The 17,886-nt window shown below is 43.4% G+C and overlaps 1 protein-coding gene across 1 annotated transcript in view; it reads right to left on the bottom strand.

Annotated features, from left to right (window-relative positions):
• LOC126473799 (adenylate cyclase type 2) overlaps nt 1–17,886 on the bottom strand; it is a 324,328-nt gene that overhangs the window by 198,298 nt on the left and 108,144 nt on the right. Inside the window, exon 4 of the mRNA XM_050101077.1 lies at nt 7,726–7,837. Within this exon, the coding sequence (XP_049957034.1) occupies nt 7,726–7,837 (112 nt within the window). The remainder of the gene's footprint in view (nt 1–7,725; nt 7,838–17,886) is intronic.

The raw sequence follows: 17,886 nt of genomic DNA, 5'->3' as shown, positions 1-17,886 counted from the left end.
GACCAGTTCAACGATTCCCACATGTTCTGCAACGATGATCTGTAATTTTTTGTGCAGAAGGGGTGAGACATACGTCATGTCCACATCACATTAACTGTCTTATGACCAGGGCGATCTCTCCCAAAAAAATGCTACAGCAGATCGGTTAGGAAGATAGTTTTCGATATTGAGGGACCAATGATGTGATTCTTGAAACGCGCACACCACACATTGATAGACCGTTTGTTACCCACTTCTATCAACAACAGTGGGTTTTCACGGACAGGTAGTGCATACTGCGGAAACTGTTTTGCTCATGGTTTGTAAACGATGCTTCATCTGTTAGCAAAACCTTGCATAGGAGGGTCGCATTACTTTTGAGTTTTCGTTGACATCATTCACAGAACTGCAACCGGTTTTGAAAGCTATTTCCATGAAAGTGTTGTAGGAGCGAGTTGTGGAAAAGATGGTTCAAATGGCTCTGAGCACTACGGGACTTAACATCTATGGTCATCAGTCCCCTAGAACCTAGAACTACTTAAACCTAAATAACCTAAGGACATCACACAACACCCAGTCATCACGAGGCAGAGAAAATCCCTGACCCCGCCGGGAATCGAACCCGGGAACCCGGGTGGAAAAGATGAAATGCGTTGGATATGCGGTATTCGCGGAACACCCGCAGCCTGCCTCTAACTGACATGTTAATCTTGTGTTACTGTTGTTAAAACATTTGCTATATTTCTCGCATCAGCTGCTGCTTTTGCTTGGGTTTTTTTATTCTTCACACTTCCAGTTTCTTGCATTTTTATATAATGTTTGCAAAAGAAAGCGAAAGTTAGCACTTTCACGATAGCTTTCGGTGTACAACTGCACTACTGCTCTAACAGTTTGGCAACATTCACCGTAAATGAACACACAACAGCTTTTTCTACTGTCGTACACATTGCGAATACAGTAGTTGCACGAGCAATTGAAGGGTACAGGGGAATGGTGAAAACATCATAGCCTTTATGCAGTGCATTTTAAATTAGAGTAATTTTTCAACCTTAAGAGAGTTTATTGTTTTAAATGTTGGTCATCTTGGGTTTTCAAAATTGGTTACACACCTATGCTTAGCTGCGGCTTATATTTTTACTGATAGGAAACTTCATTGTTGTTCAATGAACTCTATTGCACTGGAATGCAGACAGGCAGTTTACATTTCGAGATGGAATTAACCGATAGACGGGGTGGGTGTCTATCGGTTCCCCTTGGTGCCATGTATCGCAAACATATACATGGAACACTTCGAAAAAATGGCTCTCGAAACGGTGCGCCTGAAACCGAAGGTATTTTACCACTACGTGGACGACATGTTCGTGATTTGGCCACATGGCTAAGAAAATCTACAAGAATTCCTTAACCATCTCCAAACAGTTTAAAATTCACCATGAAGGTGGAAGAAAACGGATGCCTGCCTTTTCTCGACATCATGATAAAGAAGAAGACTGACAGCACGTTAGGTTATTCTGTTTATAAGAAGAAGACACTAACCGACCTGTACCTCAACGCTAGTAGTTGCCACCATGTAGCACAGCGCAAATCCGTGTCCACCACCTTGGTGCGCAGAGCACGAGACATGCGACAAGGAGAGTCTACCTGCCGAACTGCAGCACTTGAGAAAACCTTTCGCTAGAACAGCTTTTCTGAGACGAAGATAAGACGCGGTTTCCAACCGAGCAAGAAGAGGAGTGAAGACGTACATGAAAAGGACACAAAGCGCTTGAAGTTCTTTCCGTATGCTGGCTGCCCTTGGCAAAGATCATCAGGATGTTAAAGAAGAGCAACATTAAAACCATCTGCCGCTCATCGGCCAAAATCAGTAATATGCTGGGCTCAGTGAAGTATAAACCGCCAAACTGCTGCACTTAAACCTTTCGCCAGAACGGCTTTTCTGAGACGAAGATAAGACGCGCTTTCCAACCGAGCAAGAAGGCCCTCTGCTGTTACTGATTTACATAAATGATCTAGGTGACAATCTGTTCAGCCCCCTTAGATTGTTTGCAGATGACGCTGTAAATTACCGTCTAGCAAAATCGTCAGTCGATCAATTTCAACTACAAAATGATCTAGAGAGAACTTCTGCAGGGTGCGAGAGGCAGCAATTGACACTAAACAAAGAAAAGTGGGAGGTCATCCACATGGGTACTAAAAGAAATCCGATAAATTTTAGGTATACGATAAATCGCACTAATCTAAGGGCTCTCAATTCGACTAAATACCTAGGAATTACAATTACGAGCAAGTTAAATAGGAAAGAGCAAATAGATAATATTCTGGGGAAGGCGAAAAAAAAACTGCACTTTGTTGGCAGAACACTTACAAGGTGCGACAAACCCTCTAAAGAGACAGCCTACATTACACTTGACCGTCCTCTGCTGGAATATTGCTGCGCAGTGTGGGGTCCTTACCAGGTAGGATTGACAGAGGGCATCGAAAAAGTGCAAAGAAGGGCAGCTCGTTTCGTGTTATCGCGCAATAGGGGTGAGAGTGTCACTGATATGACACGCGAGGTGGTGTGGCAGTCACTGAAACAGAGGCTGTCTTCTTTGCAGCGAGATCTATTTACGAAATTTCAATCACCAACTTTCTCTTCCGAATGCGAAAATATTTTGTTGGCATCCACCTACGAAGGGAGAAATGAATATCATAATAAAATAAGAGAAATCAGAGTTCGAACGGAAAGATTTAGGTGTTCCTTTTTCCCACGCGCCAACGGCCTTTCCGCAGTGGTAACATCGGTTCCCGTCAGATCACCAAAGGTAAACGCTGTCGGGCTGGACTAGCACTTGGATGGGTGACCATCCGGTTTGCCGAGCACTGTTGGCAAGCGGGGTGCACTCAGCCCTTGTGAGGCAGAGGAGCTACTTGCTTGAGAAGTAGCGGCTCCGGTCTCGGAAACTGACATACAGCCGGGAGAGCGGTGTGCTGACCACATCCCCCTCCATACCCGCATCCAGTGACGCCTGTGGGCTGAGGATGACACGGCGGACGGTCGGTTACGTTGGGCCTTCATGGCCAGTTCGGGAGGAGTAGTAGTAGTTTTTCCCACGCGCCATTCGAGAACTGAATGGTACAGAAGTAGTATGAAAATGGTTCGATGAACCCTCTGTCAGGCACTTGCGTGTGAATTGTAGAGTAACCATGTAGATGTAGATGTAGATGTAGATGAAAATACAGACACCTGGAGTCTACAGCATCAGATGCCAGTGTGGCAAACAGTACATCGGCCAGACGCAGCGACCTATATCCCAGCGCTGCTCAGAACACGTAAGGAGCGTTCACCTCGTACCAAACGGACAAATCTGCAGTGGCGGAACACAGTCTCAAGGAAAACCATATGTTTGGTTTCGAACAAACGAAGCTGCTGTGCACGGCGAAAGGGTTCTGGGATTCGATCTTTAAAGAGGCTGTGGAGATAAAAGACCATGATAACGTTGTCAACCGAGATAGCGGTTACCAACTTAGCAGCGCAGGGGATGCAGCGATTGCAAAAATACTACAAGAACGCTCCAATGCGAAACCAGCGAAGGCAGCAGACGGAATGGACAGGCGTCACCTGGAGGCGACGCCCGCACCCTCCAGCACGCAGGGAGCCCCCACGACCACCGGCCGCGACTCTGCCTCCCCCTCCCCCCCCCCCCCCCCCCCACAGGAAGCAGTGACACCCCCTCCGGAGGTGTGCGATTGGCGCTACCGACGCAAACGAGGCAGAGGAACCTGCGGTCCATCGGCTATAAGGAACCGGACAGGACACGAACCTGACACTCCGCCTGAAGATGATAAGTAGGAAACGTGTTGAAACGTTACCGCAGAAGGCGCCTTGATTCGGCTCATAACCCGAGAAGACTTCATCATCGACATTCACCGAGAAAGTTATGAAAATGTTACAGCTATTTATCAGACTAGAGAAAACAAAACACCTAAACATGCTACACTTCATGATGCGAGTAAACGCATAAAAGCAATGCGTCAAATTCTTGGTGAAGACTGAAAATGTAGAAAACAGCGTTTTCCGAAAATTTCAAAACATGTATGTGATGTATTAACCCAAGAGTTCAATTTACTTAAAAATAAGAATGTACCGAGTGTTCAGTTGTGTTCACTAATTTCAGTTTTGCCAGTGAAATGAAGAACATGGAAAGCAGGAGATGGGAACCTCACAAGGGAACCTCCCCATCGCACCCACCTCAGATTTAGTTATTAGTTGGCACAGTGGATAGGCCTTGAAAAACTGAACACAGATCAATCGATAAAACAGGAAGAAGTTATGTGGAACTATGAAAAAAATAAGCAAAATATACAAACTGAGTAGTCCATGCGCAAGATAGGCACAAGATAGTGTGAGCTCAGGAGCGCCGTGGTCCCGTGCTTAGCGTGAGCAGCTGCGGAACGAGAGGTCCTTGGTTCAAGTCTTCCCTGACGGGGGTGCGATGGGGAGGTTCCCTTGTCAGGTACCAGTCTTACTCCTGCAAGTTGAGTGTCCAGAGGGACGGAAAAGTTATTGAAATTTCAGTTTGTTACTGAGCCCTTTTATGAGTGTGCATGGTATAGCAAACCTGAATATGTTGACAATCAAGAAATCTCTTTCGTCTACTGGCCATGCTTCTACTGATTGGCGAGTTACTCATTCCACTAGACCCATGGAAAGGTCAACAGACACTGCTGAGAAGATAATGAAACACATTAGTTCCTTCAAGTGCGTTCTTCTCACTACAGTCTCCATGATAAATCTAAAACTTTATCTGCATCAAGAATTAAACATTAAAACATTGATAACGAAAGAGAAATTCCGACATCAACTGCAATCAAGCACTGAAATAAATCCAATGGCGACAAATGAAAATTTATACCGAACCAGGACTTCTCAATTTTCGCGAATGGTCGCCTTAACCTCTTCGGATAACCGAGCACACTTTGCGGCGGTGCGGTTCTTTCCGTCCTTTTACGACGAACCTGCTCCTACCTGTGAACATTGTCTCAGCAGATCATCAGTAGCCGGCCGAAGTGGTCGTGCGGTTAAAGGCACTGCAGTCTGGAACCGCAAGACCGCTACGGTCGCAGGTTCGAATCCTGCCTCGGGCATGGATGTTTGTGATGTCCTTAGGTTAGTTAGGTTTAACTAGTTCTAAGTTCTAGGGGACTAATGACCTCAGCAGTTGAGTCCTATAGTGCTCAGAGCCATTTGAACCATTTTTGAAGATCATCAGTAGGAAAGCCGAGTGAAACCTACTGTACTTCGACGTGAAGCAGGCTGCAATTTAAGTCACTAATCTACGTTTCGGGAGAAAATTTTCACACAAATGAAAGGTTGGAAATTTTGTCCTCAATTAATGTATTCTGAAACTTACGTGAACAAGTATCACTGCCAATCCCGTGCTAGTCTTAACACAGTCACTCACAATCCCTTTCACTCACGTTAGCAAGTTTATGGTGTTGCATTTCCCGAAAACGTAATAGCTACAAAAACACTGATTGTTTTTGATTGAGAATGCTCGCCAAATATTAAGTATGTCGGTACCTAATGCAGTCACAGTTTTTAGCCACCGACCTGCTCAATACGCGACGCGGAACATATGTCTTTTCTCGTCACACACATCGGAATAATTATGCCGTCACTTTACCACACTTTTGATGTATGTAACACTGCTAGATCCGGCAACTTATCATTTCCATCGGAACTACTACTACACACGTCCGAACTGTTTCATGGCTAGGCTTCGACTCTTCTCTAGAATACTCTCAGTCTTTTCTACCAGCAGAGAAAGGCGCGCGAAGAATATTGTCTCACCATTGGTCAGTTTACTCAACAGCCAATAGCAAAACAACATTCTCCCGCGTCAGTCCGCGCTTTTCATCAATAACCAATCGCAAAATAGTAAACCTAACGACTACACTTTTTACCGACGTAATTATCTAATATGCTGAAGTTTTGCTTATGCATAAAGTTATTTACTATAATTATTTATACCTGTATTAACTTTCTCTTTACCATAAACTTACTTTACAAATCTGTTCTACAAAAATCCCATTTGTCCATATCCATACCTCTTCGAAATGTTCCCACACTAAATGCTACTACATAACTCTTCATATTAACCTTAAACCACACTCACCCATCATTCATATTGCTAAAACACATTTCTAACATTTTACATACACAAAAAGACAGAATAACTCTTTATGAAGATACTAGAACGGTTTATGAAAAATGTTCTATTTCTTTAGTACACTCTAGTGGGCACAATCGAAACTAAAATCGCAGTCCCCATATCAAATATTGTCCTCTATCGGCTGATACATAAACTACGTGCGCGTCCAGTCTCGCGTCACCATCTGTCGCTATCCAGCTCTGAGACACATCTCCCACTTAACCGCCTCCAAGGCAGGATCGTTATACGGCGCTACGCCTTAACTTCCATTCTAACCCAGATTCTCATACGCCGCACATTACATACATAGCGAAACCTGTCCGATAATCTCATTGGTCGCAGCCTCAACTGACTCCCGCACGGCGTCGTAGGAAGAGTGCATCTGCACTGTGCGAAAAGGACTCAGTATTAAGCTCGAATTTCTATGATTTTATCGTTGTTGTTAATCCGCGTAGTGTATATGGAGGGAAGTACGTGTAATACCTTTCTGGACTCTTCTCGGATGTGTTTCTCGCAGTTTAAACAAGAAATCCCACCACGATAGCAGCCACACTTCGGAGCGTCTATTACTGCAGTTTAAAAAGCATCTGCGTGACGCTCTAACACTGACGGCGCGAACCCTTCACGAAAACGTGCTCTTCTAAGATTGATCTTCTCTATCTCATCTGTAAACACTACTTAGTAAAGGTCAGAGACTGACAACCACTACTCAAGAACTGGTTTCGAAAGCTATCACTTTCATGGTGTAGGCTGTACTTCCTTCAGATTCTCTCAATGAATGTTAGTCTGACCGCTGACTTCCCTCAAAGCTTTATTTCATTGTTCCATTTGGCGTCGCTCCGGACGCAAGCTCCCAGATCATACTGATCACCTACCGTGCGAGTGAAAAAAAAATTGAACTATACGGCATAAAATTGAATAACTTGCGATAGCATTTATTTCGGTAATTGGAAAGGAACAGCTGGATCCACATCCCGAAACAAATCAAACGCACTAAGTGTAACGTTGGTGATGATTTTATTTGAGCCGGCCGGTGTGGCCGTGCGGTTATAGGCGCTTCAGTCTGGAACCGCGTGACCGCTACGGTCGCAGGTTCGAATCCTGCCTCGGGCATGGATGTGTGTGATGTCCTTAGGTTAGTTAGGTTTAAGTAGTTCTAAGTTCTAGGGGACTGATGACCACAGATGTTAAGTCCCATAGTGCTCAGAGCCATTTTTTGATTTTATTTGACATCGCCGCCACAACCGCGAATCTGCACCCGTTATCGTCCTCAGTGGCGTACAAATTTTTGATAAACACGTCGCCTGCGCTTGCTCCTTCTATCGGAAGTACTTACTGGGCGATTCAAGTTTATCTATACAAACTGAAACACTGGTGAAATTTCAAACCGTCTAATTAGTTCTCCACGGGTAACAAAAAATTAAAGTTATTCCAAAGTTTTTCCACGTTTTCCTATTCTCCGACATCGCACGGAACTAAGAACCATCGTATTGTGAACTCTTATTGTTCTTCACTGCGTCTTGTTGGAGACATGCTTTGAGTGGCCACTCACCTGCGCTATTTGATCGAACCGCCCGAACAGCTCGTTGAGAGTCTTGACCAGGTCCGAAGCGCTCAGCTGTTCGGACAGCGGAGTGAAGTTGACGATGTCTGCGTACAGGATGCTGAAACAACAGTAAGGGCACATTATTGCAATAAATTTTGTGAGAGGATACATTGAATCAAACAAGCGTATGGTACGTGATCGATGTACACTAATGCTCATAAATCAAGGATAATGCTGATACATGGTGGAACAACGCTCCGGTGAGCGGTCTGCAGGTTTAAATCGCCTCGGGGTATGACCATGCGGTGCATTTGACCTGCGGTCGTCGCACGGTGGCGCTGGCAGCAGTCCACATAGGCAGAGGTGTGTTGATGCATGTCAGAGTACAGTGCAGCGTGTAAGTGTGCAGACGTTTTCAGACGTGCTAATGGTGACTGTGTGTTTAAAATGGCTCAAAGAACACGTATTGATGACGTTATGAGGGGTAGAATACTAGGGCGACTGGAGGCTGGTCAAACACAGCAGGTCGCAGCACGGGCCCTCCGTGTGCCACAAAGTGTGATCTCAAGATTATGGCAACGATTCCAGCAGACAGGAAACGTGTCCAGGCGCTACAGTACGGGACGTCCACAGTGAACAACACCACAAGAAGACCGATATCTCACCATCAGTGCCCGCAGACGGCCACGGAGTACTAAAGGTAGCCTTGCTCGGGACCTTACCGCAGCCACTGCAACAGTTGTCTCCAGACACACAGTCTACAGACGACTGAACAGACGTGGTTTATACGTCCGGAGACCTGCAAGGTGCATTCCACTGATCCCTGGTCACAGGAGAGCCCGTAAAGCCTGGTGTCAAGAACACAGTATATGGTCATTGGAACAGTGGTGCCAGGTTATGTTCACAAACGAGTCCAACTATAGTCTGAACAGTGATTCTCGCCGGGATTTCATCTGCTGTGAACCAGGAACCAGGTACCAATCCCTTAATGTTCTTGAAAGGGACCTATATGGAGGTCGTGGTTTGATGGAGTGGGGTGGGATTATGATTTGTACACGTACACCCCTGCATGTCTTTGATAGAGGAACTGTAACAGGTCACGTGTATCGGGACGTCGTTTTGCACCAGTATGTCTGACTTTTCAGGGGTGCAGTGGGTCCCACCTTCCTCCTGATTGATGATAACGCACGGCCCCGTCGAGCCTCCATCGTGGAAGAGTATCTTGGAACAGAAGATATCAGCCGAATGGAGTAGCCTGCCTGTTCCCCAGACCTAAACCCCATGGAGCACGTCTAGGATGCTCTTGGTCGACGTATCGCTGCACGTCTTCAAACCTCTACAACACTTCAGGATCTTAGACAGGCACTGGTGCAAGAATTGGAGGCTATACCGCAGCAGCTGCTCGATCACCTGATCCAGAGTATGTCAAACCGTTGTGCGGCCTGTGTACGTGTGCATGGTGATCATATCCCATATTGATGTCGGGGTACATGCGCAAGAAACAGTGGCGTTTTGTAGCAGATGTGTTTCGGGACGGTTTTCACAACTCATCACCAATACCGTGGCCTTACAGATCTGTGTCGTGTGTGTTCCCTATGTGCCTATGCTATTGGCGACGGTTTTGGGTAGTGGCACGTTGCGTGGCACTACATTCTGCAATTATCCTTAATTTATGAGCATGGGTGTATAAAACTTTCCGACTGCAGGAGGCATCCCACAAGGTAAAGCGGCGCACTGCCGCCTACATTGTATGATCAAGCGTATGGTAATTCACGCTGCTCCCCTTTGTAAATTAACGAAGGAAAGCTACACCAAAAAATAATTATTGTAGAGTAATGAACTTTGCGGAATACATTTGTCTATCTAACATATTTAAGTGATTAACACTGCTAGATCACAAGATAATGTAAGCGCGAGATAAGCACTTGCAAACATGAAATGCTGGTATATTAATAACTGGTGCAACCACCACAATGTTGAATGCAAGCATGCAAACGAGCATGCATTGTGTTGTACAGGCGCCGGATGTTAGTTTGTGGGATGAGTCCCATGCCTGTTGCACTTGGTTGGTCAATACAGGGACGGTTAACGCTGTTTGTGAGTGTCGCTGGGACTGACGTCAAATGGTATCTCGTATGTGCTCGACTGGAGACAGATCTTGATCGAGCAGACCAAGGTAACATATCGGCACTCTGTACATCGTGCTGAGTTGCAACAACGATGTGTGGACGAATGTTATCCTGTTGAAGAACATCCCTTGGAATGCTGTTTATGAATGGCAGCACAACAGGTCGAATCACGAGTCTGACATACAAATATGAAGTCAGGGTGCGCGGGATAACCACGAGTGTCCCTGCTGTCATAAGAAATGTCTGGCACGCAGATAGACTGGTTGCAGGTCCTAAACTAACCTTCTTTTAACCAGTACGCGATTACACTGGCTCCGAGGCAGAACCAGCTTTCATCATAAAACACAACAGACCTGCACCTTGCCCTCCAATGATCTCTCACTTGATGCCACAGATGTTGCAGATGGCGGTGGTCTATGTTAACTGGAAAGCACGCTACAGGCCATCTGGCTCGGAGCTGTCCTTGAGGTAACCGCTTTGTAACAGTTCGTTGTGTCACTGTGGTGCTAACATCTGCTCAAATTGCTGCTGCAGATGCAGTACGATGCGCGAGAGCCATACGCCGAACACGGTGGTCTTCCCTTCCGGTAGTGCCACGTGGCCGTCCGGAGCCTAGTCTTCTTGCAACCCTACATTCCCCCGACCACCGCTGCCAGCAGTCATGTACAGTGATTACATTCCGGCCATGTCTTCCTGCAAGATCGCAGAAGGAACATCCACCTTCTCATATCTCTACTACACAATCTCTTACTCAGTCAGTGAGGCTTTGATAATAGCGTCCCTGTCGTCTTAAAGGCCTTCTTGACTAACATCAACCCACCACGTCCAGTCTCAAAGGTAACTGACGCTTACAACCGTTACAGCGTGTGGTTACAGATAAGATGATTTGCATCCTCATGGTGGAGCTACTAGTACCACTCGTATGTAACTGGCGGGACTTTTGAATGGACATCAGCTTTCAGTTGTAGAAACACACCACCCACTTTTCGTCTATGTCGCACGACTCGTTCTTGCTGCTGCGATTTTATTTCCGTCGGTGTATTTGCCCATCATATTGCGACCACCTAATTCATCAGACTCCACCATATACAAGTTTATGACTCACACGCGCATCACATTTGCTAACGTAAGAGTTTCCACCACTTGTACACTACTAGCCATTAAAATTGCTACACCAAGAAGAAATGAAGATGATAAACGTGTATTCATAGGACAAATATATTATACTAGAACTGACATGTGATTACAGTTTCACGCAATTTGGCTGCATAGATCCTGAGAAATCAGTACCCAAAACATCCACCTCTGGCCGTCATAACCATCTTGATACGCCTGGTCATTGAGTCAAACAGAGCTTGGATGGCGTGTACAGGTACAGCGGATAAGATGCCTGTCATCTCGACTGCTAGGGATACGAGGCCGTTGGGATCCAGCACGGCGTTCCGTATTACCCTCCTGAACCCACCGATTCCATATTCTGCTAACAGTCATTGGATCTCGACCAACGCGAGCAGCAATGTCCCGATACGATAAACCTACAATCCGAACTTTACCGAAGTCGGAAACGTGTTGTTACGCATTTCTCCTCCTTACACGAGGCATCACAACAACGTTTCACAAGGTAACGCCGGTCAACTGCTGCTTGTGTATGAGAAATCGGTTGGAAACTTTCCTCATGTCAGCACGTTGTAGGTGGCGCCACCGGCGCCAACCTTGTGTGAATGCTCTGAAAAGCTAATCATTTGCATATCACAGCATTTTCTTCCTGTCGGTTAAATTTCGCGTCTGTAGCACGTCATTTTCGTGGTGTAGCAATTTTAATGGCCAGTAGTGTAAATACGAGGGTTGTCCAGAAAGTAAATTCCGATCGGTCGCGAAATGGACACCACAGTGAAAACCGGACGAGGCTTTTCAGAGACGTTTTGGGCAGTATACCCGTCGATCGCATCAAGACGCTCTTTTCAGCTGCGAGCGCACTGTGAGGGAGTAAAGGTGCCTGCAACAACGATGTCTCCCGCCAAGTAGGAAGGCCCGCTGAGAGGCTTCGCCTTAATGAATGCAGCCCACCTAACACAAGTGCCACGCGTTTCCTTCTTCATGGCAATTATCAGCAGCACTCTGCAGGGGCAGTGAAGACGCTTCCATGGGAAGTGTTCGATCACCAACAACACAGTCCTAATTGGCTCGTTCTGAGTATCATCTCTGTTCACATGAAATGCTGGATAATAAGACAACATTTGGGCAGAGGCTACGCGATACAGACCACCGTTGGTAATTATCGGAGAGCCTTCTATGACGATGGTGTTGGAAATATGGTATAACGCTCCTATAAATACCTAAGTCGGAGCGGCGACTATGTAGAGATGTATCTGGAAAGTGTAGATAACTCCTTTAAATAAAATGTTTCTGATTTTCACTGTGGTTTCCATTTAGCGACCTATCGGAACTTACTTTCTGGACAACCCTCGTATTATACCAATATATGGAAAGCTATCCAGTACACAGTCTAAGGCATATAGAACGCTTTACAACTAAAAAAAATGAAAATACATAGTGATTAACCTGCACTAGCTCTGTACTCAATGAACAAGTACTCGGCTAAATGCTGCCCACTATTGACTGACCTGCGTTCAAGAATAACCTGCAGTACACGAGGCCAATGACGTAAAGGACAACAGAGTTAATTTCCAGAGCTAATCATAAATGCTACAACGGAATTCAATACTTATTACACACGCAACAGCGAAAATTACAGACGCTAATACCATTTCTCAAAATTCAGGCTTTTTTGTTCGATAATAGTGCAATTATTTACGCAACGGTACAATTAAGAGCAATTCGCTAACAGTCATATTATGAATCGTGAAGCATTTTGCAACTGAACAGGAATTATGAGAAAATTGCCGCTGAATCGCTTCGTCCAAGAACTGTTTCGTCTAATGTCGTCATTTGCTCCTTGTTCCATTGACGTTATAACAGATCGGTTAATATGTATCGGAAAATAAAATGGACAAATTGTTATTGCATCGGAAAACTCGACAAGTGATAGACATCTACTTATCGCTAACATATTCAGAATGTGAAATAATTTCGTTCCATTACCACAATTAAAACGCAAAACAATACTTCTCTTCAAGTGCCCGTGTGATTGACTCTCTGAAAACGAATAAGGACAAAGAAAAATATTTTATGCGAAGTTGAATTATTTATTAAAGCTAGGACTAATCTAAGTAAAAATGCAATGACCATCCACTCATCACCTTAAATGCAAAAACATAATACTTCTATCGAAGAATATACCAACTAAACTTTAGAAACACCTGTACCAGTCTCTTTCCTCTTCCATTCACGTTAGATGTGTAGTCAGAATAACTGTAGACCTATGTAAGCTGTAATTCCCTTGATTTTCCCATCACTGTCATTTAAAGAAGTGTGTGTGGGAGGAATTTATATATAGCCTAACACTTACTGGAACGTACGCTCTCTCAAGTTCAACAGAAAACCACTCTGTAACGCACAAAGCTTCTCTTCTAGTCTTAATTTTATAAATTAATTTTTATTTTTTTCTGTGTGTGAATTACATTTCCTTCAGACTTTTTCAAAGAATTTCAGCATGGTATCTGCTTTTCCAGCAACTAATTCTGTGCAGTCGTAGTAGTAGAAGTAGGTATTTTCGGCGTAGTGAAGCAGCTTAAACCACTTAATAAAGGCAAGGTTTCCGGTCCAGATTCCATACCAGTCAGGTTCCTCTCACAGTATGCTGATACAGTAGCTCCGTATCTAGCAATTATATACAACCGCTCGCTCATCCAAAGACCTGCACCTAAAGACTAGAAAGTTGCACAAGTTACACCAATACCCAAGAAAGGAAAGAAAAGTAATCCGCCAAGTTACAGACCCGTGTCACTAACGTCGATTTCCAGTAGGGTTTTGGAACATATTCTGGGTTCGATGATAATTATGTCGAAGAAACCGATTTATTGACTAATAATCAGAAGGGATTCAGGAAAAATCGTTCTTGTGAATGCAACTAGATCTCTATACTCATGAAGTAATGAGCGCTGTCGACAGGAGTTGTCAAATGGATTCCGTATTTTTAGGTTTCCAAAAGGCTTTCTACAGCGTTACTCACAAGCGTCTTCTAATCAAATTGCGTGTGCCTATGCACCCAATGAAGCGGTATAGGCCCTCTGCTGTTTCTGATATATATAAACGTTTTAGGAGACAATCTGAGCAGATTGCTTAAGATGACGCTGTCATTTGGCGTCCTGTAAAGTCATCAGATGATGAAAACCAAGTGCAAAATGATTTAGACAAGGTAGCTATATAGGGCACAAAGGGGCAATTGACTCTAAATAATGAAAAGTGTGAAGTTATCCACATGAGTACTAAAAGAAATCCGCTAAATTTCGATTACACGATAAATCATACAAATATAAAGGCTGCAAAATTCTGCTAAATACTTAGGATTGCAATTATGAATGACTTCAGTTGGTACGGTCACATAGATAATGTGGTGGGTAAAGCAAACCAAAGACTACGATTTACTGGTAGAACATTTAGAAAATGCAACAGATCGATTAAAGAGGAAGTGCAACGGTCATGATGCATGAGCTCGGTTGACAGTCATTAAAACAAAGGCGTTTTTCGTTGCAGAATCTTCTCGTGAAATTTCAATCACCAACTTTCTCCTCCGAATGCGAAAATATTCTGTTGGCTCCCACCTACTTAGCGAGGAATGATTATCATGGCAATATAAGAGAAATCAAAGCTCGCACAGGAAGATTGCAGTACTTGTTTTTCCCGTCCTTGAAACCGGGAATAACCCTACCTTTTCCAATCCGCGATTTCTTGTGATTGATTTAGTGCCTACGTATATCGAAAGTTGTCTTTCATTCTTTCCATTTCATACTCTCCTACTTTCTTTATAATCTAAGATGCGTATCACAGAGTAATGTTTTCACGTAGTGAACTGAAAGATGTTCATGTGCACCAAATTATTTACAGTCCTGCAGCCACACACCCTGGTGGGCTTTGCAAGTATCAACAAAAAAAAATTTCAGAATTTCTTATGTTCCACAAGAGTCTAACGAATAGGAATTTAAACGGTGCCATAGTCTAGCAGGTAAACTATTTGTTTTTAGTGCGTATTCATATTTTCGCGGCACAATCATTCTTCCATAAAATTTCTGGCGTCCTGCAGGATCAGTTTCACGTCCAGCCATCTCCAGAGTGAGCCGGGTGACTGACGTTCCAGCAGTTGCTCCGTCGTTCTAAACCCGCGGACCGCTCCACTGCACGTGTGGCCACAGATACAGTGACGCGGCCTGCGGGTTTGGAACGACGGAGCAATTGCTGGAGCGTCAGTCACCCGGCTCACTCTGGAGATGGCTGGACGGTATACAGCCGCAATATCAGATGATGTAGTGAAATTTATGCGGCTGCACCCCCGAAATTTTATGGAACTGTTGACTTTTATGCTGACGGTTGTGGGCTCCATTTCCATCGCTTACAATCAACTTTTTATATCTTTGTCGAAATGAATTTGATCATTATTTGTGTTCAATTAATTGACATAATTTTTCGTTCTATTCCTTTGCCGTCTCATTTTAATTGTCCTATCAACTATTTATTTGCTTCAATTTTTATTACCATTTATTCTTTCTTTAAATATTTGTCCATGTGTTCTGAGTTATATATAGTTACGTATCGCAATATTTAAACATTTCAAAATACCTACCGTCGGTTAAAAACCAAAAGACAACATAATCTATTTATACTGGCTGTGCAATGGCGTCAAAAGTGTATTTTTCGTCACAAGATGTACACTTTTTTGCATGGTAATCGTCTTATAAACATTAAAAACACAGATTCCCGCACCACGGACAAAAACGGCAGATGAAGATTCAAACAAAAGAAAATTTCACAAATAAAACTAAATTCAAAGCAAAATAATTATTGCAGTAATATGGACGCACGTATAACATGCTGAAAAGGAAGAAATTAAACCGAAGTCAGTTCTCGAAAATAATAAATAATCACACGAGCAAACATTTCAAATGATAAACAAGAATGAGAGGAAGAAAAGAGAGCAAACAAAAGATCTAAAAATATGATTAAAACATTGCGGCAAAGATTAGAAATGGAAAAAAAATGTATTTAAACCAGTATATATTTCGATAAGGATGTACCAAAATGGGATTATTCCAGGCCGGATTTGATTCCACAACTTTCAGTATACAAGCCAATTAATCTATCAACTAGACTATGGCACCGTTTTATAATGCTACTTTTAAGGCTGTTGTGAATCATAGGAGATTCTGAAATACTTTTTGTGGATTACACACAATCGAGGATCAACCAGGACGAATGGCTTCTGCATGTGATTCCTTGGACCATAACCTGTAACTCCACATGGTTGATTTCAAAAAGTCAGTAACACTCTTGGTGTCCTCTCCTTGTCGATAGTACTAGTTACAAGCAAGAGTAAGTTCTTGACCAGAAATGTTGGCATATGCGTTTTGACAAGTAGAAATATTAATTGTCACCCATCGTATACTTCATTTATTTTCTGTGTACGTATGTGTCGGCAAGATTAGAAATGAAAAACCGTGAGCATTAGTTAATACCTGGTGCTGTTCACTAGAACATGCCTACTGGTTTTGTTTGTGTAAGTACATAGGCCTATATCTTCATTTGCGGGAACTCTGAAATCGAGATTCCGCGCAAAGCCCGTGGAACGGCAGCTAACGGGCTTTAGCGAGGTACCTGAGTAGGAATTGTAGCTGCTCGAGCAAAAGCCGAACCTCACCGCATGATGTGTTGCTGGTAGGAAATATGGAAGATGGGGAGCAAGTAACATAGTCACCTCGGCTGGTCGATGCTCAGGGCACACACGTGGTAGGGCTCACATTGTTTCCAGCACATTATTCTTCACGCTTGGATTCGAGAGTGACGAAGAAGGCGATGTGCAGCAATGCCGTGACAAACTACGCAATATTTCAACCACTTGGTGAGACTTCACTGGTTGTCGACCGGTGCAGTGACATCATCTGCTGTGATGTGAAAGCTATTCATTTTTCAGACGTACTCATGCCACTTTCACACGAACTATCACACTCATTTATTATTATTATCTTCATTCCTTTCTCAGACGTTATGTCTGGTTAAAAATGGAAAGTGACGCGGACCTTGATCAAGCGTGACTTCCTTTTTCCTTTTAACTGTACGGTATATGTTACATTGCATTTAGGAACTTTTGGGTAATTGAACATGTATCAATAATTACAGATTTCTGTAGTTGTATATATACGTTTGGATGTAGCTGTATTGCGTTGATGTACTGGTGGATATTGTGTGGTATGACTCATGTAGTTGATAATATAATTGGTATAATGTCAACGTTATCCTGATACCACATGTCCTTGACTTCCTCAGGCAGTTGGATGTATTTTTCAATTTTTTCTCCTGTTTTCTTCTGTATATTTGTTGTATTGGGTATAGATATTTCGATTAGTTGTGTTAATTTCTTCTTCTTATTGGTGAGTATGATGTCAGGTTTGTTATGTGGTGTTGCTTTATCTGTTATAATGGTTCTGTTCCAGTATAATTTGTATTTATCATTCTCCAGTACATTTTGTGGTGCATACTTGTATGTGGGAACGTGTTGTTTTATTAGTTTATGTTGTATGGCAAGTTGTTGATGTATTATATTTGCTACATTGTCATGTCTTCTGGTGTATTCTGTATTTGCTAGTATTGTACATCCGCTTGTGATGTGATCTACTGTCTCTATTTGTTGTTTGCAAAGTCTGCATTTATCTGTTGTGGTATTGGGATCTTTAATAATATGCTTGATGTAATATCTGATGTTTATTGTTTGATCCTGTATTGCAATCATGAATCCTTCCGTCTCACTATATATATTGCCTTTTCTTAGCCATGTGTTGGATGCATCTTGATCGATGTGTGGCTGTGTTAGATGATATGGGTGCTTGCCATGTAGTGTTTTCTTTATACAATTTACTTTCTTTGTATC

Source organism: Schistocerca serialis, chromosome 4 (genome assembly GCF_023864345.2).
Source record: "Schistocerca serialis cubense isolate TAMUIC-IGC-003099 chromosome 4, iqSchSeri2.2, whole genome shotgun sequence".
NCBI lineage: Eukaryota > Metazoa > Arthropoda > Insecta > Orthoptera > Acrididae > Schistocerca > Schistocerca serialis.
The sequence above is the reverse complement of the archived record's forward strand: the minus strand, read 5'-3'. Positions and strand labels throughout refer to the sequence as shown.